Below are 25,144 nucleotides of genomic sequence, written 5' to 3'. Positions count from 1 at the left end.
GGTCTGTATTGTTTTTTTTCAAGTTAGCCTGTTTTCAAATTGAAAGTGGCTGAATTCTTTTTAGACTTATGCTGACATAACTGGCGTTCTTAATGCGTGTTAGTTTATTTCTGTGCAGGCTTGTGGATAAATCAGATGTTAATATAAGAGAATAGTTATGAGGATAGGAAAAAACTTACTGCAGAAAGCTCTGGCAATGGGTATTTTAGATCTTCTAGATCTGAAGATGTCACGTTATGGGAAATTGCTAATAGTTTATAAAAAAGTCTGGATTTGTGTTAGATTTCAGTCAAGGGCAGATTTATAAAGGCAGTTTCATTTCAGTGAGGCAGTGAAGTTTCTTAGAAGGGAATCTTTAAAGTTGGTTTAAAAGTAAGTCTTTCAGATGTCAAGCTGCTTTTGAATTTGTTTTCAGTGTATGCTCTACTGAACTGACACTTCTTCCTAGCAAGTTGTTTCCTTCCTCTGTTTGTGTTGTACTTGGTGCAAAACAATCCTTAGTATTCATTCATGCAGTTGTCAAACTATTGAATAGAACGTGTTAACAGTATTAAATTATAAAATTTTTTTTTGTCGTTATAGGAAGAAATCTGCTTCATCTAATTCAATGCTAATTCAGTCCTGCTAATCTGCTAATACTGTAGATTGAAAGATTTTTTTGCTGTTGCCAGGATACCCTGTAATGGGCAAGGAGCCTGAGAGAATACAAAACGTTCTGATTTTTTAACTTTTAAAAACTTTTGTGTTTAACAGGTAAGAAACTATTAAACTTCACCTACAGCAATAGATCTATAAGGCTTTACCCTTAAGCGTACAGAAACCACTTAAATTTCAAGTTTTTCATGTCCCTGGTGTCCACTGAAGTCTTACCTGATTTCTGTAGGCTCACATTTACCACCTTCTAAGCTGCAGTTCCTTCTGCAGTTCAGGCTTTGTGACCATTCCTTACCTTTTCTTGCAGCTTTTTTCAGACTACTTCCTAGCTGACTGGTTCTGACTTTGTGTTTTAACCCACCCTGCTGTTGCACTGTCTTCTTTCTCCACCCTGCTTTGGCTTACTATGACAATCAAGGGTTGGCTAGACGCACTGTTGTGGATATTCTGTTTGTTTTACAGTGTTTTGCTTTTGTGCCAGGAAGTATATCTACTGCCCAGCCTTCTTTGGAAGACTCTCAAAGCAAATGTGTTCATGAACTGACATATATTAGGTATGAGTGATGTTTAGCACTATAGGTTATTATATTGAAGTACAGTAGTACTGTCTTCTGCAATTGAATTTTTTGTACTGAACTGCATGTTTCAGTGGAAAAGTATCTTCCAGGTTAGCTGGGCATTGTTTAGCTTGCTTTTTATATTATTATGGAACTGTGTGCTTTTCTTGGTGCACAGATATCTTCGTTGCCATTTTGAAGGTAATTGGGAGAATTCAGAAAAGGAAAAATCTAACTGAATTCTGTGACCGATGAATATTTTAAATGTGCAATTGTTTGGCAGTTGATGTGGAATTACTAGAAAATGATTCATCTTCTCTACTAATTTGTAGTTAATGCAGATAATTAAGATTTGTATTTATTAACACTTCTTAACCTGTGGTTTGAGGTAGTGTAAGAATTTACAAGGATATACTTGTTGCTTGGTATAAAATTACTCTTGCATTTTCACTGCAGACTGTAGATTTCAACTGATTGTTGTACTTCTGAACAGTTACGACCTCTTGAATTTTGGGGGATTGGTGTCTTTGAGTAAATGTTAGTTTGGACTTAACATACTTCAGCATATCAAAGCTATTGATTATGGGGCTGTTTGGTCATAATAGGGGGATGTGTGTGTATGCACATGATGTGTGTGTGTGTATATAGCAAAAAGTCACAGGATTACAGCATAGTTAGGATTGGAAGGGACCTCTGGAGATCATCTAGTCTACCCCCTTTGCCAAGGCAAGGTCACTTAGAGTAGATGACGTAGAAACGTGTTCAGGTGGGTCTTGAATGTTTCCAGAGAGAAAGACTCCATGACCTCCCTGGGCAGCCTGTTCCAGTGCTCTGCCAGCTCAATGTAACAAAGTTCTTCCTCACGTTGATGTGGAACTTCTTGCATTTTAATTTATGACTCTTAAGCCTTGTTCAGTCACTGGACACCACTGGAAAGAGTGGCACCATCCTCTTGGCACCTGACTTTGAGACATTTATGTATTGATGAGATCCCCTTTCAGTCTTTTCTTCTCCAGACTAAACAGGCCCTGCTCCCGCAGTCTTTCCTCATAAGAGAGATTCTCCAGACCCTTCATCATCTTTGTGAACCTCTATTGAACCTTCTCTGGTTTCTCCTTGTCTGTCTTGAACTGGACCAGAACTGGACACAGCACTCCAGATATGGCCTCTCTAGGACTGAGTAGCAGGGCAGAATCACCTCTCTCGACCTGCTGGCCACACTCCTCCCGATGCACCTCCTGGCCACAAGGGCACACTGCTGGCTTGTGGTCAACTTGTCATCCACAAATGTGTATTTATTGTTCTTACGTAGGTAGAAGTGCAACTAGTGTGCATAAATGTGGAGGAGGGTTAGGTGGATTTAGGGCCCCTTTTTTGTGGGATTGCTCCCCTGTTCCCTGCTGCTGCTGCCCCTTGGGCACAGAGGTTGCCCTCTACCTCCCTTGATGTGCCTGAGTTCCAGCCTGCTCTTATCCCATGTCTGGGGTCCCTTGGATGAGATAGTGGCAGCAGTTTTGTAGAAGGATCAGGGGTCCTTGATAACCTCCTATTGTGCAGTCCCCTGTGCCCAACAGGCTGAGAGAGGGTGAAGCATCCAGAAATCCCACAGTGAAACGAGAGGTGCAGCCAGCCTGCACAAGATCTCCTAGCCTTCCATGAAAGAATTGTTTGTTCGTTTTGTTTCCCTTTTGGTATCTCTTCTAGTTTGCTATGCCCTTGGACTAGGAATTGCGTGGTATTAGAAATATGTATTAAATTGTTGAGGTAGAAGTGTTTGTATTTTCTGTTCTATTTAATTCCTAATAATTTCGAACCATTTCTTGTCTCCTTTCTCCACAAAGTTTCTTTGAAACTTCACTAGCTTATAATAATATAAGTAATGGAGTATTTCTCAAAATTTAATTTCTTCTGTGTCTCACTTTGGTGACATGAACAAGCTGTTCTGACACCAAAGAAACAGCTACGTCTTATTTTGCATTCACTTGAGACTTGTATTCTAAGTCAAATTGATCTTACATTTTGTTTAAGAATTGTAGCGACTGTAGCATGAAAATTCTCCTGTGTAATTGCCTTTATTCTTTTGTAATTACTGGGTGTAATGTAAAGTCCTGTAACTAAATCTATGGACTTTGAACAACAACTTATATCTTTCTAGCTAATAACACTCAATAAACCTCACTTCTTCGATTGAAAATAAATGTATTTCAGATAGGTAATTGGGTAAGTATAGACTCTGTTGTATTATTTGAAATATTTAGAAATAAAACTAAGGAATAGTTAAGAGCAGAGTCTTCACACTACTTAAAAACCATACTATTTTGGTGGGATAAATTAGATAAAGAATTCCTTATTTTTCCTTTGAACTCAATGCAGAAGAAGCAGTATAAGTGTGTTGCTATATAGGAAAGATTTTCTTGCATTCATAAAGTGGAAAAGTGGGAAATTCAATTACAGAACAACTGTCTTGGTATAAATTACCATTACTTTATGGAAAAAAATTGTTTTGGTCCAGATCTTTAAGCTAGAATGCAGCTATTTTCTCTTTTCACATTATTTGCTCTCAGTTCCAGAGTGAATGCCTAAGTGCTTAATTTTCCTGTTTAATAGTTCATGGGCTATTTAATGCTATGAGGAATTGTGCCCCAGCCTGCAAAGGACAGGCAGTTGAAGACAGCAAGTTTACAGAGGGTGATGCTCTGGCTGGGTGCAGTAGGCAGTTTAAAAATTAGCCACTGGTGTGTCTTTGTCATTTTGGATCACTGGTAATTCTCTTTAGCTCTAAATATTTTTCAGACGTGCATTCATGCTTAGTTTTGTTTTGGACAGATGATCCACTTTCAGTGTCAAAATAAGCACTTCATAAGTGATAGTACAGTGTCCTTATTATGTTCTATTGATTGGAGAAAGGAAAAAACCCTCAAAAATGGAATCTAACTAAGTAGACCTAGAGAGCAACTAGTTGAGGTTATGTGAAGCTGGCAGAAGGGCATGCTTAGCATTTAAAATAAAACTCTTAATCTGTTTAAAGGTCTTAGAAGATAAATTCTTATGCTTTTATCATGAAAAATGTTGGTAAATTGTCTTCACCATGACTTTGTCCTTCCTCAAACCTACCTACTTACTTGGTTTTTAAGGAGGCAAGGGCTTGTTTGCATTGGAAATGCTTTTATCATTAAGAAATGCAAGACTGTCTTAAAACCTGTGATGGCATCAAGGATTGCTTTGGTGGTTGTTCTTGCATCCACAACTAGGTTGTCTTTTGATAATTGCTACACAGGATTTGTAAAAACCTGTTTTGGTGAAGTAGGCTATATCACTTAAGGTGTATTTCAGTCATGGAAAGGTTTGTTTGTACAAAAGTAACTGATTTTCCACCCCCCCCATCTGTGCACTTGAACCCTACAGTAAGAAAATACGGTGGTACACAAAGAAAAATGACAGTTAGGTTCTGAGTTTGGGTTTTTTATAATACAATTCTTGTTACAACTCTATAGGTAGTATTTCTCAATATTACAATATCTCAATATTACAAAATTTTCAGCTTGACACTGGTACACTCAAAGCTTCTCTTGCTTGAAAAGTGAAACTGGGTATTGCAGTAAAATCTGTGAGGATCCTGCCAGAAGATCTGTGTATATGCCTTTAACGTATATATAGTTGTCAGGTAAAACAGCCTTCAGCTGGCTACTGAGGTCCTCCTAGTTTTCCTTCTGAACTGGTCTAGATGCCCATGTCTGCTTACAGCTACCAGTGTGGAAGTATGAGGTACCAAGTTAGAAGTAACTCACTGTAACACATGTTTCTCATGTTTGTTTAACCTAAATATGATGCTTAAGAGTTTAACTCAAATGAGCAGCTTACTTTAGTTTTCTTATTTACTGAAAAGACTTCTGGATGCCTTAAAGACTTGTTAGTCTGTTTTGTAAAAGATTTAGTATAGGAGACGTCCAAAATTAAACCATATGCTTTTCTGACTAAATGTGGAATTCACATCTTAGTCTGGTAGCTTGAAAACATGAATGTCTCTTCTGGAAGGTGTTTAACAGCTATTATCACTTGAAGCTACAGAGAATCTTACTGATAAAATTGTTACCATTTCTGGTGGAGGTGCCATTTAAGCACTTCACTCTAGAAAGAACCACTGACTAGTTACTGTTAAAAATACACAGGGTGTTATTTATTCCCTTGTAGTGGGCAGAAGACTTCGATTCAATTTTTGGTCTGAAAAGATTGTTTCTAAGCTTTATTTCTTCCCTTTAGCAAATAATACAAGTGAGAATTTCAGTTACTTGTATCTCAGCAGTTGACAGGCTTTCTTTGCTTTGTTGAACTACTTTTTTCCTTTCAGATATAAGTCAAGTGTTTACTCATGGAATGTTATTCAGCATTCATTCAGAGAAGAATTTGTTCGCAATATTAACCAAGAAAACAAAGCAATATTTTGCTGGATATTAGGTGTTACTTAGGATCTTGAATTCTCATAAGTTGTGCATCAGCAAGTTGATGTAAACTTTCGTAAGTACTGTGTAATGAACTGGATGTCAGTCTTGCTTACTGGAAACTTTCAGAGATTATGGAAAACTAGCTGAAGTTGCAAAAGACAGTCAAATGCATGAGACAGCTTTACCATCTTTAACACATTTTTTCTTTCCACATCTGAGAGTTTTTAACATTATTCTGGACTGCTTTGCTTGTTGTAGTATCTGATCTTGAGCATATCTCATATCTGGTAGTCTTTTGTATCTTGCATTAAATCCAAATGTCTTTTTCTGCTCATGTTGACAGTGAAGTAACATTGGGAGTAACACAACCCCTTTGACCTGTGGAGTTTTTTGTAAATTATAAGTAGTGAAATTCTAGGAGGAGCACGCTTTTGATTTGTGGACAGAAAGCCTAATTCTAACTCTGTTAATGGGAATGAAATTTGAAAAAGGATGATGATAATTCAGAATTTCAGAATTTGTAGATTTTGGGGGGGAGCGTAGAACAGTAGGCTCTGAGAAAAATAGCAATAATGTGTTTTTGTTTTAAAACTTCCATTCAACACTGTGATAGGCTGATCACACTGCCAGTGATAGTGCCTAAGAAAATTCTCTTCAGGGTTCCTGGATTTCCCTTTGGCACAGTTTATGTTGTTTATTTTTCCTTATTTCAAGGGACCTGGGCTCCTGTTGAGAAGTGATGGAATAATCTCTGGCCGGCACCTGACATGTTGAGGGAGCACCCCCTAAAAGAGCTTTCCTGGGAGACAGTTTGTGAAATAACGCAGTAACATGTTTGCAGTAGTATGCCTCTTTTTTTGTTGTTGCTATTTTCAATTGTTGAATTTCTCTTAAATAAGTAACTGAGAAATCCATTGAATACTACTGAAATGAGCGTTAATCACTACAGAGGTATTTACATCTGAAATTAGTGTTGGTAGTGGTTACTTACAAAGATGGTACTTTCACTAATTGGGGCAAGGGGAGGGATTTGATCTACTTTCTAGAGGTTTAAAAATCCCAAGGAAAAATATCCTGTGACTTTAATAATGCAGTACTTTCACTTGCTTACTTCTTTGTGTATAGCCTGAATACCCACAAGCTGATGTTTTTCGTAACAAGTGTATAATTTGATTTAAGCTAATTTGTGAGATCAGGTGTATTAAACCCTTCTTGTAAGTTTACTAACACTTTTAGTACAAACTTTTTTTCTGCTTCTAAACCGCTTAATACTTGCATGAGATCTCAGATAATTAAAAGTACTGATACTGCAGTTGAATATCTCTATACATTTCCTGGTTGATTTTATTTGACTCCTGTATCTTTAAACATAAAACTATGTAATCTAGGGACCGTTATGTGTGTTACAACTTCTGAAATAAGGTGGTAATATGTGATCAGTATGTAGTGGTTAAAGCAATGAAAACCCTAAAAGCAATTAAAACTTCTCCATAGTGAATATACCAAGCTTTTCAATATTAAGCCTGAATACTGGAAGTCTTGCTAATTGCTGCTTCCAATTGTAAGGACAGGAAAGTTTTTTTTCTTACTGTTTTCTAGTATCTCTTTTCAATCCACTTAAAATCTGTATTCACCAAAGACCAGTTAATCCTGTGTCAGAGGTCAAGTGTCATGTAAAAGCCCTCTTTTGGGGGCGTGAGGGGAATGAAACAGATGCTTATATTGAGCTTAATGAGAGGTGAAAGCAGGAATTTATTGGATATATTGTAGACTGATATAATCTCTTCTATTAGCACAGTTGTCTCAGTAGTAACTGTTTGCCAGGTGTCTTAGAGAAACAGAATTAACACAGAGATGCCAAAGCATTTTATAGGAAAAGGTGAAATTGCACATCCTTATGCATCTCTGGCAACAGCTTCTTAAAATGTTTCAGTGGTTGGGGCCACTGTCCTTTGACATGTTTGTGTAACATTTATTGTCCTTTGTTCCTCCTGTGTCAAGTTTGTGGAGACAGGGACAATGAGAGTAAGTGTTGAAATTAGCTCCTGCACTTTGGTGTGTGCTGCCTAAAAGTTTAACTTACTCCCTTGTAGGTGTTTTCTTCAATGGCGAGGGTGGTACTGTAGAGCAGTTATGCACTGTCCACTTTATCTTCTCCCAGCTCTATTAATTGCTGAGCAAGTTGTTCTGAATCTGAGATCATAGATAAAAACAAAGATTGGGAAAAGCAAATTCTATAAATTGCAAACCAAAGTTATAATTTTTTCTTTAATACGAATTAGCATGTTCCTTTTGTGTAAGTAAAACCATATCTAACTTTATCTTTGGATGTTAGAATAATGGCTATTGTTAATGTACTGCTGTTCTTCTTATACAGACCAGCATGTTTTGGAAATTTGATCTCCATTCGTCATCGCACATAGATACACTTCTAGAGAGAGAAGATGTAACACTGAAGGAATTGATGGATGAAGAGGATGTTCTGCAAGAGTGCAAGGCTCAGAATCGCAAACTTATAGAGTTTCTGCTGAAGTCAGAATGTTTGGAAGACTTAGTTTCATTTATTATTGAAGAGCCACCTCAAGACATGGATGAAAAAATTCGATATAAGTAGGAAAACTTTTGGGATGGGAGAGATTTGGAGGGTGGAAAGAGGACTAACTTAACTTAGTTAATTGATAGCATGTTTCGAATCCCTGTGTGCTGGTGTGTAGTACAATGCTGCTGTCTTTTAGATTAAGTTTGTATTCAAGAGACTTCATGGAACTTTTAAATAAATAATTCTAATATTTGCATATTTTTCAAAGGGAAGCTTGTTGTCCACAAATGTTTCCAAACCAATTGCTGTTCAAAGGAGATGCAAAAAAAAGTCCAACCAGGACTCACATGAAGAATCTTATAGTTGTGATTAATAAAACAGTTGAATGAAAATCCCATTTTGGGTAGTATAGTTCTGTGATTAGCTTTGTTTTATTGATTGGTAAGACATTTTGAAGATGATTATTGGAAGACCTGTAGTACTCCTTGGAAGAGTCTACTTAAGGTCTAATTGCTCATATTTTCCTGAGTATGGCCATGACTTCAGCTGGCTTGCTGAGAAGGTTCAAACTCAAAAGTTAGTCTGGCAATTTGTGTGAAAGTACTTCTACTGCTCTGGCCTAATTTAATGTTGTCCATGCAGAAAGCTGCTTTTTTTCTTAAAATGGTGTGTAAAAAATATGTGAAATAAGATAGACTTTTAGTTGAAGAACTTCACCATTTCTGGTAAACCAAGCCTCCTGTAAGTGTTTCTAGTAGAGTTTGAAATTTAAGCGTCTTTCACTTAGAAACCTTGAGCTGCCTATGTTGTCAAAAGGACCCTTAGCGTAAGTGAGTGATAGTACTGTCAAATACAGGAAATTACTGGTGTTGATGGCTTTGTAGTTTAATTACTCAGTGTTCTGAACTGTACTTCTGACTGTCATGAAGCAGTGCTAGCTAGTTTCGCAGACTTTGGCAGATTTTGACCAGTTTACTGACTTCCAACATAATCGCCATGTATATTAGAAAATCCCAAAGATATGCCTTTTGACCTTTTTAATATAATCTCTGTTATGTTAGAAAGGGGGAAACACTTCTCCTTCCCCACTGTTGGTTCAGTACTATCAGTCTTCTTTAATTCCTTGATAAATAACTTTTTTCTCTTTGAAAAAAAGTGGCTTCTGAAATCAGAGATCAGTACTTAAACAGCTGGGTTTATAATAGATCTTAAAATAAAAGCTTACTCTTTTCTTTCCCTGCTTGCTTAGTGGTGTTCTGTTGATACTGAAGAGAAAAGTTATCTGTTTCTTGAAGGAAAACAGAGCTTGTAGGCTGAATGTGCAGTTTTGTTACCTTGTATTAGTTTGCGACTGTGCTGCAGACCCACCCTGCTTGAATACTTGGTCAGAAACCTTACTAGATTATGAAGTCAGAGCTGGAAGTATGACAGTTCTGAATTGTGAGTGATGGATAATTTTCGTCTTTTCCCCAGATACCCAAACATATCGTGTGAGCTGCTTACATCAGATGTCTCACAGATCAACGATCGGCTGGGAGAAGAAGAATCTTTACTCCTGAAACTGTACAGCTTCCTCTTAAATGAATCTCCTCTAAACCCTCTACTGGCCAGTTTCTTCAGCAAGGTGTTAAGTATTCTTATAAGCAGAAAACCAGAACAGGTAATTGTTTACGAACTCCCCAATTTAACAAGTGCTACTCTGCTTTAACAGTGCATGTTTGAGGGATAGCAGCAGAGGCAAAAGAGAGCATTCAGCTTCCAGACTAGCTGAAGACGCTTTCTTATTGTGCACAGGATTAAAAAGTATATGTGCAAGTTTTGAGCTGGCTTCCCGCCAAGTCCCTGATACTTGACAACACAGACCCGCTTCCCAGAGAGGGAAGAAAAAAACCACCACTTAAGCAGCCAAAGCTATAGCAAAAAATATATATATTTTACATATAAGACAGGTATATACAATGAGAATATTATATACTATAACTCCAGAAATCCTAAATAGCTCCCTAAAAGGGAAGAGGGGGAGGGAGAAGGGAAAAGGACAAAATAGGACAAAAACCAAACAAGTCCACACAATCTAAAACCCCAGTAACCAGCAAACTGAAGAACTAGCCAAAATCTCACCACTTCCCTTGAGAGAAGCAGGAAGGCTGGACACGGCCCAGCACTCTCCCCTCATGTGTGGCAGACACAGCAGTCACTGCAGGCCTCAGCTCCAGATAAGCCAGACCGAGACAGGACCCACCGTTCTCGAACCTCGCCGGAAAGGAAGAGAGCGAGGTCCCTCCTGCTGGCTTTATTTATACCTCAAGTTACGTAAAGGAATAGCATGGAATACTTCCGTGATCACCTTCCTAGTTCCTTCCTGGTTACAAGCTGGTCTCCAGGAAAGCCTAGAGTGAAACCATCACAGTACACTTGGATGAGTAAGATGTATTTGATTCAGATTTGCCTGAGCTATTTATACAATCAGTGTGTGAGTGCTTACCTTAGCTCAGTGATGGTATGATGGTATTTGTATTAATTGCTGTTAGAGGTGACGGTAAATGACTTGAATCAGTGAGAGTAAGTCTGACTTGATGTGAAGAATTATTATAGAACAAAGTGAGAAATGTTTGGAGTCCTTGCTCAGAAATGCTGCTTTACTCTATTCATGTGGCCCAATACTGCAAACAGCTGCAATGGCTTGCCTTTCAAACCTGAGATAGTCTTTGTATTATATTAAGGCTTTGCTGTGTTGAGCTTTGCTCACTAAGCTGGGATGAGAGTAATTCATATCAAAAAGAAAAACTGACTCTGCATTGAATTATAAGTAGGTTGTGATGAGCAAGTTGGGCTTGAGAGGAGGCCCAGGACATACTACATGTAGTATGGACCTGCCCTGTGCCAGTTTTGCTACTCTCTACGCATGTCTTATTTTATCTTGCCTTGTACTGCAAGCTTTAAGTGGCAGAAGTTCTCATCTTTTTTGCCTGTTTGGTAGGAGAGAGAAGTTAAAAGTGGTTGGTGTAATTTATCATATAAAATACAGAGAAGCAAATATAAGCTTACTTTTTAATTTCCAGATTGTGGATTTTTTAAAGAGGAAGCATGATTTTGTAGACCTCATTATTAAGCACATAGGGACCTCTGCTATCATGGATTTGTTGCTCAGGCTACTGACTTGCATAGAACCTCCACAGCCCCGGCAAGAAGTGCTAAATGTAAGTAAAATTCTCAGAATTTTTGTCTGACCTGTGAACTGTAAAATGGCTTATCTTCTGCTGGTGTTTCTAAGTTTATTTCTTAAATGTGCTGAAATTAGATGTGTGGGGTTTTGTTTGGTTGTGGGGTTTTTTTGTGTGCTTTGAGCTGACAGTACTTTTCCCTGTGGAAAAGTGAAACCCCTGTGCTGCTGTGGACAACTTAGAACCCAAGTGTCTGGTCTCTTCCTCAGTCTTTAATATCTAACTTAACAACCGACAGATGCAATTTTAAGATTGTTTTGGGCCTTACTGAACACATTTTTTACATCAAAGTTTATTCTAAAATTATACCTAAGGCTTTCTTTTTTACTGTGGCTCAGAAACACTAATTTTACTTTTTCCCTTTTTTTCTGAAGTATTGTTAGTCTGTGTTTAGAAGTATTGACAGTATGACATGGGGCAGCTGTCAAAAGGCTACTTTCAATTTTGTAAATTCATTCACTTGGAAAAAATTCTAACATCCACAAACACTTTTACAGTGGCTTAATGAGGAGAGAATTATCCAGCGGCTTGTGGAAATTGTACACCCATCTCAAGATGAAGATGTAAGTATTAGTCTGACACTCCTCTGAGTCTGTCTGTTCAGCTGTACAACATAGTGTTAGAACTTTTTGTTTTACTGTTTTCTGCTTGCTTTTTTCAATAAGCTGGTTTCAGTATCTGTGCCATCATTTGAGGGAGGGTGTGTGGTTTTATTTGCCTCCCTGCCCCCTTTTTGAGATCCGTATCAAAGCCTTATGCATACTTGGTGTTTGAAGATTCAGCTCTAATGTTTTGCCACCTTCATACTGGAAGTAGATTCTTGGCTCATGTCTCAAGGTTATTTTTGTGTTGTTAAGGTTTAGTTATGGCATAAAGCTACTGCTTGAATGTTTTTTGGGTAGGAGGGACTCTTGTCAATGTTGAAACTTTCACCTTTTTTAATTGAAGAATTGCAGTCCAGCACCTTGTTACTCTTCTAGTGAAAAGTGATGTTTTTCTGTTTCAGAGGCATTCAAATGCATCACAGTCACTCTGTGAAATTATTCGTCTAAGCAGAGACCAGATGTTACAAGTACAGAACAGCTCAGAACCAGATCCACTGCTGGCAAGTTTAGAGAAGTAAGTTGGTTTGAATTTCTGATTTTATTCTCACTTTGTAAAAAAAATAGTTTTTAACTTTTGAACTTGAAAACCTTCAGAAATGGCAAGTGCTGCTTTTCAGGTAAATTTTCTTGTCTACCCATCATCTATTTGTGTAATTTGAAATAACTGGGCAAGGAAGCAGAGCCCCACCTGGAATACTTTCTTGTGGTGGTGTGGGGAAGGAGTTGTCTTATTAAAATATTTTCTGTGCTGCGCAATTTATCGGGATCTCTCATGTGGAGGTCAGCTTGATACTGTGCAGACTAAACATGGAAGATTTTGACTTTGTTCTGTTACTTGTGCCGAGTTAATCTAAGTGTATGTTTCTACCAGAGAAGATTCTCCTGTACTCCCTTCTTCCTTTTGCTGTTATAGGTTTAGGTTTATGTGACTGTTATGGCAAGCTGAACCAGGTTTTTGATCTGACTGAAAAATTCCCTTTTTTTTTTTCTTTTCTTTTTTGGTTAGATCAAAAAGCTAGATCAGTAGAAGGAATCGAAAAATATGATTGAGACACTGAGGATGGGAGTGATTGTCCTAGTGGTACCTGCTAGCCTGAAATGGCTACTGGTTTTCTTGGTATTATCCCCATATTAATTTTATGTGGGCAAATGGTAGCTACTTCTGCTAACAGCTGTATCCTGAAAGTAGTGTTACCTGATGCCAATGCTTTTCTTTTCAGACAAGAAATCATAGAGCAGCTCCTGTCTAATATTTTTCATAAAGAAAAAAATGAATCTGCAATAGTCAGTGCAATCCAAATACTATTGACCTTACTTGAGACAAGACGACAGACGTAAGTGTTACTTTTTCACTTGAATTATGCCTGCAGTAGCAAGTGTCTTCCATGTACTTGTGACCAAACCATTTCTGTGTCTGTTGTAGCTGCAGGAGTAAAAACACAAGCCAAGTGATTGTGGTTGGCTTTGCAATGCTTTAACTAAATGACTAGTCTTCCTGCAGTTTTTTCTGAAAGTTAATTTAAGTGCCACTTGACAGATCAGACTTACTACATTTCATCAGTTTATTTTGGGATACAAGGAATAGGGTAATTCTGTATAGTGCAGTGAGTGAGTATTGACTTCTTAAAAAGTTATTTGTCATGTTGTTACAACTTCATTTGGAGAAACTGCTGAACAGATCTCTCTGGTACATGCAACTTATGCTTGGGATAGACAAATGAAGCTATTCATCTGCCTCAGAAGAGCAAATAGAACTGTAATTTTTAATCTCAAAACTATTTTTGAGATTTCAAGCCAATAAACTTAAAAATACTAGAGCTAGTGTTTGGGAAAATCTTGTTCAGCCATTACCTCGCACTTAATTTATATGTGTAACCCTATGTTTTGGCATTGTTTACCTCTTCATTCTTTTCACATCCTCTTACATACTTTTGCATACCTCAAAGATGTTTTACAACTTGTTTTGATATTAATTATCAGATCCTACTTGTGTGTGTTTTAGGTTTGAGGGCCATATAGACATCTGTCCTCCAGGCATGAGCAATTCCACATACTCTGTCAACAAAAGTGTTTTAGAAGCCATAAAAGCACGACTTTCATCCTTCCATGAGCTCCTACTTGAGCCTCCAAAAGTAAGTGAAACTTTGTTACCAAATTAATTAAAGCAAGACTGTCACTATGTGCTTGTGTTTTAGGCAGATTATAATAAAAAACAAAGCTTAGTCTGACAGCTTTCAGGCAGGTGCTCAGGCTACTTCCTAGCCTATTGTGAGCCTTGGCTCAGACAAATAAGAATAATGAGCAGTAATGTATTATGCTAATTGATCTGCTTTTCCAGCATAAACGTTGTTTAATTAGCAGAGTAGTCTTGAAGAATTAATTCTTTCTGAAAGCAATCAAAAGAGATTTACTATACACACACACACACACACACATATATATATATATATATGTATATTCTCAAGTTGGGTCCAGTTTTCTGTTTGGAAATCCTGTCTCGAGAGGAAACACAGACTATGGATGCTTCAGTTGCTTAGAATTTTGCTGTGGCCCACATTAGGCCTGCACAATTCTCTAGTCTTTCCCAGGACCCAAGTAGACCAGCTCCATGACACATCTGTGCGTTATAGGCATGTTAAATTCCTTGGGCTTTTTAACTGATTTAAGCAACTTTATTTATGTCTTGATCTTGAAAAAGAGAAAAAGTGTGTAAATAGGGGTATACCTATGATCCATTGGTATTTTTCACTCACATTTTCACTGGCAGAATTTCAACTGGAGCATGGCACCCTGAACTGGGTGCCCCAGTTTTTAACAAAGAGGGACCTGTGGACCGAAGTGCACATAAAGACCAGAAGTGTATGAAAATACCTGATAGGGAGTCAAGGTAGTGTTAAAGATGAAAACAGTTTATGGATGCAAAAGAGGTAATAAAATGCGAAGAAACTGTCTCATACTTAGTGCAACAACATGGCAACGTACGGGTCTATATTATGTAAAAGCAGGGTCACATAAGATACTTGAACAATTTCTGATTGTTGGACTTAGCATTTGAATAAGTCAGCTGGTGAAGTTGCTCATTTTGAACACTAGTTAAATGAGCATCCTTAGATATTTGCCTGGTTTAAGAAATGGACTAAATGAGCTAAGAGGATGTCAGTCATCATTTTCTGATGCAAGGGTGGCATTTTCTGATGCTAGTGAGGCAACGATATGACATCCAGGGTTACAGTAGGCAGTACTGGTATCCTTGTCAAAATGTGTTTATGTCTTAGGATAGGGAGACATTTTCGTTATGAATTCCCCTGTTCATTTCACATTTGCTACTGATTCTTCTTACTGGCTGGCACTGTGACCACACTTCTGGTTTGTTAACCAGCTAAAATTAGGGTAAGACACCAGAGATGCTGGTTACTTAATAAAATTATTTTCAAGTATATGAAGTTAGGGTTGCTGAGGCATTATGATAAATCTATAGACTGTCCACCTAGCTGTTTTGTGTATATTGTAGCAATGTAGACTATAGCAGGATCAACTAGTGGGAATCATTTCTTAGGAACCAGCTCCTAATTCGGGGTTGAGTAGACTTCATCTCCTTTGAGATCCTGTGTGTAGTTAACAATAAGTTTTACAAAGTCATTGTTTTCATGTGGCTGGTTTTAGTGCTTCCTGTCTTTGGAATTAAAATAAACGATAGTGTTTGGAATTAAAAATAGTTTTTTGCAGTGTGAAGGTAAGACAGTTGTTCAAGGACTACTTCTATTTATTTTTAAGCACTACTTCATCAGTTGTTTGTAGTAATGATGAGCTGATTTTTTTAAAATATTTTAATGGGTTTTATGTATGTACCTTGTTTCTTTTCCAGAAAAGTGTCATGAAGACAACCTGGGGTGTACTGGATCCACCTGTGGGAAACACGCGTTTAAATGTGATTAGATTAATATCTAGCCTTTTACAGACGAATACAACCAGTGTGAATCAGGAGCTTATAGAACTTAACAGCATAGGAGTAATACTGGTAAGAACTTAATGCTGTCTTCTTTATTTTTATAGATTGCTATTAGGATCTTGTCTGACTTTTCTGTCACTGCAGAAAATCTTCCAACCTAACTTTTCAGCACGTTTGTATTGTGATTACTATTGCTTGGTTTAAGAACTTTTAAGATTGGATTTTACTGTTAAATTAATCTGTCTGAAGTCAGTGTTTTTCTATGATCCCTTAAATGGTTCTTGTTTGTTACACCTTTATAAGTACATGAAGTGGTTTTCTTCATAAGCTTATTTTCACTTGTATGTTCTCAAGTTTTCAGCCACGTTCAAGGCTTCACTGCTGTTTTCATTCTTTACCTAAGTTGTTCCCTCTAAACCCCTTTTCCTCACTTAATTTATGGCCCACCAAATGGTATCTCAGCACTGTCCTATAAAGGAAGCTTGTGCACCTTCAAACCTCAAAGCACAATGAACTCAGTTAACTCGCTGCTCTTTGCTGATGTACTTTGAGTACTTCCTACCTATGCTTCCAGTATAGCAGGTCTATTCTTTGTGTTTAGGTTCACCCAAGAAGTACAAGTGTTTGTATTGATTAAAAAATAACTAGCAAATCATGTAGAACTTAAACTAGTTTCTGAACAGCATGTAAACTTTAAGTAGGCAGTTGCAAACTTAAGGTGTAAATACTGTCTCTACCCCAAATCGTTTTAGTCCAAAATCCCTTTTTCCTGCCACTGATTAATACAGTCTGAGTGAAATGTTTTCATCTCAGATTTTTGTCACAGTTGGGTTTGCAGGCAGGTGCTAACTTACGTACAAATAGCTAATTTCATTGTAGCCGAAGTTTTTACTGGATCCATTGTCTAAGGGAACATACATGCTATGAATACTTGTATGTCTTTATAATTAGATTATTTTGTAAACTGAATTCAGTGAGGTTCGAACACACTTTTCTGTTGCAGATTTTACGTAATGAGAAAAGTAATTGTAGCCGCATAAACCTCGGTGCTTCATGCTGTTAGCTGAAACAGCCCATGTTTTACTGGGCAGACCTGCCTGTTAGGAAAAGTTATGGATGTCATTAATTTAGAAGGACTGAAGGAAGATTGAAGACCTTTAGCTGTACTTTGAATGAGACTAAAATTGTTTAATGCTGTTCCAATCACTGCACATATTTCCATAACTCACTTCCCTTTACCAGTGACAGAAATCATTTGAGTTTTTTAGTAAGTAGTCTAAAATAACTAAGCATAAAGCTTGGAAAAAATCTTTCCTATGTTTAAAAGAAAAAATGGGGAGAAGCAGGAACATGACTAAATGAACGCTGCTTATTGTGTCTCAACCTCAGTGTTTGTCTTGTGCCTTGTTGATCTTAAACTGCATCTAGATTATCTGAGGTAGCTTTCTGTAATATAAGAATAAAATTAGTAGGTGATGGGTTCAAAATAGGTAGATAGTATCTTGTAAAGAATCTCATGCAAGTGAGGAGCACATTTATAAAAAGGTACTGTAGGTGCTAGGAAGGTTAAGTGAACTCAAGAAAGAGAAATCTGTCAAGGACTCCTAAGGTCATAAATAACCCTTCTGACTCTGGGATTTTTTGGTCTCTAGCTAGCAGCAGCAGTGTAAGTGTGGTGCATCATTTGTCCCAGTCTTTGTAGTCTGAAAGTGCATTACTGGTGACACCTGCAATAAATCCCATTACAGCTGAGTTCTTGTTCTGATCTGGTATAGTATCCCTTGGTTTTAGATAATGGCAAGCACAAGAATTAATATTTTTGTAGGTAACATTTTTTTCTTGTGTAATAATACTTAGTGTAGGACTTAAAGAATTTTTTCCAGTGTAGTTATTTCATATGATTTGGTGGGGTGAGACAATCGGCTATGTTTAATGAAAAGATCTTGATTTGTATAAACCTTGGTGAATTTGTTTTTCAGGACATGTTTTTTAAGTATACATGGAATAACTTTCTGCACACTCAAGTAGAAATCTGTATTGCATTGATTCTTGCAAGTCCTCTTGAAAGCACGGACAATGGCACAATTACAGATCAGGATTCCACTGGGGACAATCTCTTACTGAAACATGTAAGTTGTGTTTTTTGTGAATCTCTTGAATTTTCCTGTTTCCAGGCTATTGTAGCAGCTAGTTTTACATAAATATACCCCAGTTTTATTTTATGTATAGAGCAAACAAGAATATCTTTCTGTTTTTACTTAAAATATCAGTTCAGGGTGTCAAACCTGAAACTGCCATAGAGTAGATTTTTTGCTGCCCCAAAGTGAGCACATGTGCAGAGCTGCAACTATTTATTTTCCTTGAAATTCCTCCTATTTTTAAGAATTAAAGTAGTTATTTCAATAGCTTTGTGCTGCTACAACTCAGCACTTACAGAGAGGAGTAGAAATACTATGGGTTTAGCTTTTAGGTTTCTGTCTGCGGTCTGACTGTTGCTTCTGAACTTTAAATCTTCTAATGGAAGTATAAATTTAGTTGTCTTTTGGACTTTAGTATCAACTATAAATGCATAACAGTGTTCCATTTTACTGCTACTAAGCATATTTTGCTTTTTTGACAGCTCTTCCTTAAGTGCCAATTAATAGAAAGAATACTTGAAGCGTGGGAGATGAATGAGAAGAAACAGTGAGTAATTAGTTTTCTCATTCCCTGCAATTGTCTACATAAGACTTGAATTGTGAAATGAAGGTATAACCAATTCAGAAGTGATCTGGCCAGTTCTGAAATGACTTACATGTTTGTATTTGAATTAAAGCTTTCTCTCATACTTTTTGTAGCATTCTAATACTTTTCTGTCTGACCATCTGAGAATGCAATAGTTGTCATTCTTGTCATGTATAAGGTATTGCTATGATCTTTAAAGTTTACCCATGTTCAAGTGCAGAAACATATTGTTAAGTTTTGAGAGGACAGGAAATACTTTTCCCAAGTAAGCAATTGAGAATTATTTATGATATGACATACTGGGCAGCATTCAGATGCCTAAGCAGTAAAAACCAAGTCCTCAACAATGAAATACCTTCTAAAAGTATACATTGAAAAGGATATAAGTTTCAAGTAGCTAACGTTGTCTGAAACACTTTTTATAGCAGGTGAAAAAATCTCAAGTCATCACCTGAGGTGGTAAAACAGTTCTCTGAAGGCTCATAAGTTCGGCTCAGGAGATACTGAACAGTAGATGTTAGTTCTGACTTGTGAACATACTGAATTAGCTAACTAGGATAGTGCTGCAGGTTTACTGGTGTGTTATTTGGGACAGTTCCACTTCCCAAAACATTCCTGTTCCTATCTTATATGAATCAGATAGTAAATATATGGCTAATGTAACTGACCTGGAAATAAGGATGCTGAAGAGGAGGGTAGAAAAAAAAGCAATGTGACTTTAAGTAACTGTAGGAGACATGCTCTCCCTAATGTCTTCTATGTTATATCGATTCTCCTGAGGTTATAGAGAACTGCCAACTTCATCAGCAATTAGACTCTTTCTACTGGTAAAAATCTGATGTAGTAAAAAGTTGTTTGATTCTGTTACTACAAGTAAGCATGTAGTAACAGAAGATACAGTTGTATTCCAGACTTTTTGGCTAGGCAATGACAAATCAGTCCAGTTTGTCAAATACAAACAGTCTTTGTGGCATATCCTTTATTAGAAATTATAACCTTTGCCATCATCATGTGCTGCTTGTTTTGAATGTATTTGTTACCCAAGTAGTCAAGGGAAAAAGACAAGAATCTCTCTCAAGGTGTTCCTGTAAACAGTGTAATAGTTTGATTCATGATATTTTGCACTGACATAGTTTCAGTTATCTCATGTGTTAGGTGATGGTGGGAAATCAAATCATGTGATTTGTGTTTGCATAACATAAGCTACTCCTGAACTACCGTCACCTTATAAAGGTTTCAGTCAAGTTCATGGGAGGTTTGTCTAACCAGTTGAGTTGGGTCTATCTTGGTTTTTGTGTAAAACACAAAACCTTAAACTGATGCAGCAGAAGTCTGGTTGCCTTGCAGCTAAATGCTAGAAAATCAGTTCAAGTTGGACCTCTCATTATCGCTATTTGGTCAGATGTAGAATGGTTCCAACTGATAAAAGGTATTCAGAGCACTGTTCTAACATCTGGTAATTCCTGTTTCTGCAAAGCAGTTCTGTCATAAATAAATATTCAAATAGCTTTGTAATTTTATCTTTGGTAAACATGTAAATGTTGTTCCTAAATTTCAGGATAGCAATGGTCCTAACTTAAATTGATATGCTCAATGTAATGTTAAGAAGCTCTGAAATACTAAAGCACACATAAGAATTCTTTTCCTTTTTGATCATGGACTCAAAGCTCTGAGGGAATGTTTGGTGTACTGTGGTTTTGCAAAATACTCTCAGCAGCAGAAATTTCCTAAAAACTGTGGATCTGTTGCTAATTTTGTCATTATTTTGATAATGCTGTACATTTTTCTTTCTACATGCACACACAAATATTGAAGTATTTGCATTTCCTTCTTGGTACTTTACGTGCTTGTTAAGTATCTTAAACTGGCTCGGGGTAGTGACACCAGTTGATACCTTAAATTCTTGAGTATTTTGTGAACCTTTGGTTTTAAAATGCAACTCTTTAGCTTAACCTGTGCTATTAGTCATATGTGGCATCTTGACTCTGGTAGAGTGTTTTATAACAGAATATAGCAGCACAGTTGCTCTGAGTGTGGGCAGTTGAATTCCTTTTGTCTCTTGCAGGGCTGAAGGAGGAAGACGGCATGGCTACATGGGTCACCTGACAAGGATAGCAAACTGCATTGTGCATAGTACAGATAAGGGGCCAAACAGTACACTAGTCCAGCAGCTCATTAAAGGTATTGATTAATGGTCTTACATTTATTTTCATAACTTTCATTATCAAGTGCTGAGGAAATTAATCAAACTTAAATTAAAAGGTAACTATTGGATAAAATAAGAAAAGATTGATTACTTCTGAAACATTCAATTTAAAACCAGCTGTCCTGAAGCATATGCTTAAGTTTGTTTGCTTTTTTTTCAAATGGTATCAAAGCTCCCTGAAATAGATGCAAAGAGATGCTGACCTGCTTGATTTGGAGTTGTTTGCTAGGTGGAGTAATCTTTATGGATTTAGGAGGATGTATCTGTTCTTACTAGTATTTTCGGTAGAGCGGAAGAAAACTTTTGAAAATTAAGTGTTGCTTCATTGTTGATAGTATCAAATTGGTTTGGGTTTTTTTGTTTCCTGTGCTAGAGCTTCCAGAAGATGTCAGAGAGCGATGGGAGACATTCTGCACAAACTCTTTAGGAGAAACTAACAAGAGGAATACAGTGGACCTGGTAAGTAGTGATGGATAAAGTAGGAAAATTGCTGCTACTTTTACTTGGGCTTCGGTTTCTTTTTGTCAACAGCATGGTCAGTATTCCAAAATCCTATGTACTTATGAGAAATCTATCTAGTTGCTGAGCTATGGAACTGATAATTCTTTAGTATACTTTTCAACTAAGCCATATCATTAATATTTTGTATGGGAATAATGCAGAAGTTTACTTTGTAATAGCTAATCCCTGACAATCTCCAAGAATGAGGACTTCTTTACAGCTTCAAGTTAGTGTCCTTGAAAACTCCTGTCTGCTTAAAGAATACAAACTAAAAGTGTAGGAGCTAGTGTTAATTGCTTTATCTACAGGATGTAAATGGCCTTATGTAAGTTTAATGGGAAAATACTACCTGTGTTCCACTGCATGTGTTACTGACTTTGCTTAAGTCACATAGCTTTGCATACTCCTGTGCACCTGCCACGTTCCTTCTGCATGCAGCTGTAGTGATTGCACTTTTAGAAAAGTGCTAAACTTAAGTAGAAGTATGAAGAGGTTTTGTGTAGTCATGTTAAACATACAGTTTAAGAGTAGTCACTTGGAGACTTTAATAAGCAGAGGCTGTTTCCAATGTCAACAGATCAATTCTTGAATTTTAATATACCTGACTTCTCCAGGAATGCAGTGCATTCCATGTGCCTTCATTAATTAACTTGTGCTGGTCCTAAATTAATTGGGCTATAAAACTAATAGTTTGTTATATTTGCTATTTCAATATAGTAACTGGAGCATAATGCTAACAGGTCTCAGTAGAAACAATAGAAAATTCATCTGAAACTGTGCCACTTGTGGACAGGACCAAATGATGTACATAAAGCAATTTTTCTTGATCCTGTGAATGCGAAGAAGTGCACAGTGCTTGTAGATTATTGTTATTTTTCCTCTGGTTGGAAACTACTTGGTCAAGACCAAGAGAAGGATTATGTGAAGAAGAAGAATTTTAGGCTGACTTACAATAAATAACACTAATGAGCTCTTTAGATATGTAATCATTTGCTTAGATGTACTTGGTGTAACAACAGTAAAACTTAATTGAAAACTTATCTCCAAACTCCACAATTTTCAGTATAATAGAAATACAAAGCATTAAAACAATTTCTTTTGTCTGAAATGCCATCTGGAAAACTTGGTCTTGGAAGTCAGGCTTTGTTTCTGCTTGTGTGATTGACTCCCATGAACATAGGATTAGCATTTAGTTCAAAGATAATCAGTAATGGACAGTACAATGTGTAGGAGATATAAAAAGACACATCTCATATAAAACTCAGGTTATTGTTTGACCGAGTGAAGTTTAAGTATGGTTATTGTTTTAGTGTATCCTGAAAGCACAGTTCCACAGTGTTTCTTCCCAGTCATACTGTTCCCTACTGTCCCCCATACTTTCGATCTGTGATTTGGTCTCTATGGGTTTGTCCACAGAGAAATAAACCTGGACAATTTGTTATGTCTGAGTGTTCAAACTCTTCTGCAAGTTGATGAAAATATCCTTTTCAGGTTCAAACACCAACTTAGCAGAACTAATGTTTATACCTGAAAAATCATACACTTGATGTAAAGTGCAGATTTTTCAATGTCCCCAGAGCAAGATCTTAAGCACACATTTCTTAATTTTCTATGAATTAGCCTTATACTTATTGTTGGGTAGATGAGTAGACTTATTTACTTGGTTCGGAGTTTTTCTGTGCTAAGCAAGACGTTGAGCAAAATATATCAGACACTGATTCCTGACCTGAATGATAGAACTTTGATTTACTGTTAAACTTGATCTTCAGTCAACTTACTGAATTTACAATGCTCTGACATACCCTTATAGTGTAAGGTTAACTAAAAAATATGTCACTGAGTTGGCTGTGTGAATGCTCTGGAAATAACTGATCTTGTGAGTACTCAGTGCTTCAGTTACTTGGTGATTAGCAAGAGCTATTTTACTATAATGGAACAAGGGATGTCTTCTGGGGTTCCATGTATAATGAACTGCTTCTGCAGTCATGAAACTATTCTTTTTCAGTTGTTATATTGTAAATCTATCAACACTTTATCAGTTTTACTCCCTTTCTCCCTCTTTAGGTTTTACTGTCTTTCAGACAAGTTCTTGTTACATTTTCTGTAACAACAGTAATTGCAGACTTAGAAGTGAGTGTGCAGAACTGTCTCAGAGTTTCTCCAAAACACTTTGCAGAATTTACAGGAAGTTTACTTTTGTTTTTTCAGTGCTAGTTGTCCTTCTGATAGAAGGTAGCAGTATTTCCCTGGGCTTTCCTACTTACACTTACCTAGCTGAAGATTAAACAAATATAGAGTAAATGTTGATTTTCAATTTAGACAAGGTGCATTAATGATGCTGGTACAGTAAGGAATGATATACAGCTTGTAATGCTAGGTTTGTACTAGAGACTTTGTGTAACTTTTCATGTGTCTCTGTGGCATCCTTCCAGTATTACTCATGGTACTGAAAGTTTCTGAGGTATACCTAAAGACTAGGTGAGGAAAATATACCTACCCAAGCCTAAAAGTAACAGTCTCCAGGACAAACTGTTCATGTTTGCCTTAAGAATTGCCACGTAGTTCCTTTCACTTAAGGAAATCCTTCTCAGTGTTACCAGGAAACGAAGCAAAAAAAGTCACGCATAAGAATGAATTATTTGTGGGAAGTACTGGTGCTGTGTTAGTGTTACAGAGTGACTGGGCTGAACAGTGAGGAGCTGTAAGAGTTACGTGCTGCACTTTGCAAGTGAACATTCCCACTCCTTTCCCTGGCATCATTCTACCATTTAGTTATTAGAGTGGAGTAATGTTAGTTTCTTTTCATATTTATTCTTCAATAAATAACCTGTCAGGGGAGTTGGGACCAAATGATCTTTAAGGTCCATTCCAACCCTTAGCATTCTATGATTCTATGATCTAAGCTCTTATGTCCCCTTGATTGCCAAAGGGAGATTTTTGAGGAGAAAGTACTGTCTAGCCAAGAGTCCTGAGCTTGTTTCTTTTACAGCAGTAAGGGCAAGATTTTTACTGGAGATGAAAATGTTCATTAGTGGTAACTAATACTAAATAAACAGCTTCTTACTTGGATTTGAGTGTCTTTTTTCCACAACAAGTTGCGATTGTAGAAGGGATAGGTGTATTAACTTTTGTCCTCTCAAAATGTTCCACATGAGGGTGGCAGTATCTAGGGCAGCTCATGTCGTGGTATGGAATGCCATATAAGTGCCTTGAAGTATACAGACTTGTTTCGTATGAAGCTTTATATGTGTTTCAGTACTCCCTTTGAATAGACTTGTATTATCTTTTTGGAATAGACTTGTATTTAAAAAAAATAAGAAGAATCCGTGAGCCACCTGACATCACTTGAGAATCTGTAGCATGAAATTCTAGGAGTGTGAAAAATAATGCAGTTTATTATAGTGCAGTATAAACTTTGTCTTCTGTAGATTTGCTTTTTACTAGTTATCCCTCATAGAGTGTGTCTTAAAGGTCAGCTGCTGCCACTGTTACTTCAGTTAATTGCTGTCCCAGCCTAAAACTACTTTTGGAGTGCTGTTCTGATTGAAAATGAGTACTTCTAAGAACATGTTGCTTACCTAGCAGTGTCACCGAACAAACTATTCCCACTAGTTATATTTTTTTTTGATGATATGACATATTTTCTTTCATTACTGTTGTTTAAAACAGTGGCTACTGTGGCATCAACTCCGAAGACAAGGTTCAGGCTTTGTCTCATTTAGTTTTAGATAACTGTCAGCTGT

At 37.0% G+C, this 25,144-nt stretch overlaps 1 protein-coding gene across 5 annotated transcripts in view; it reads left to right on the top strand.

Annotated features, from left to right (window-relative positions):
- Positions 1–585: 585 nt before the first annotated feature.
- The window catches only part of PPP6R3 (protein phosphatase 6 regulatory subunit 3), a 43,097-nt gene continuing 18,538 nt past the window's right edge, over positions 586–25,144 (top strand). The window contains exons 1-13 of one of the 5 annotated variants that reach the window (XM_029963342.1): positions 586–753; positions 8,031–8,263; positions 9,666–9,852; positions 11,255–11,392; positions 11,914–11,979; positions 12,423–12,535; positions 13,242–13,355; positions 14,024–14,153; positions 15,887–16,039; positions 17,950–18,099; positions 18,591–18,655; positions 20,760–20,875; positions 21,274–21,359. In XM_029963342.1, the coding sequence (XP_029819202.1) occupies positions 8,037–8,263; positions 9,666–9,852; positions 11,255–11,392; positions 11,914–11,979; positions 12,423–12,535; positions 13,242–13,355; positions 14,024–14,153; positions 15,887–16,039; positions 17,950–18,099; positions 18,591–18,655; positions 20,760–20,875; positions 21,274–21,359 (1,545 nt within the window). In that variant the 5' untranslated portion in view covers positions 586–753; positions 8,031–8,036. Of the gene's footprint in view, positions 754–6,374; positions 6,497–8,030; positions 8,264–9,665; positions 9,853–11,254; positions 11,393–11,913; positions 11,980–12,422; positions 12,536–13,241; positions 13,356–14,023; positions 14,154–15,886; positions 16,040–17,949; positions 18,100–18,590; positions 18,656–20,759; positions 20,876–21,273; positions 21,360–25,144 lie in introns of those variants that run through there. The other 4 variants (XM_018082023.2, XM_018082018.2, XM_018082024.3 and 1 more) reach the window with 4 other exon arrangements.

The sequence above is a fragment of the Manacus vitellinus genome, unplaced genomic scaffold (assembly GCF_001715985.3).
Source record: "Manacus vitellinus isolate BGI_N305 unplaced genomic scaffold, ASM171598v3 scaffold_59_pilon, whole genome shotgun sequence".
NCBI lineage: Eukaryota > Metazoa > Chordata > Aves > Passeriformes > Pipridae > Manacus > Manacus vitellinus.
Note: the sequence above shows the minus strand (reverse complement) of the source record. Positions and strands in the feature narration are given on the sequence as shown.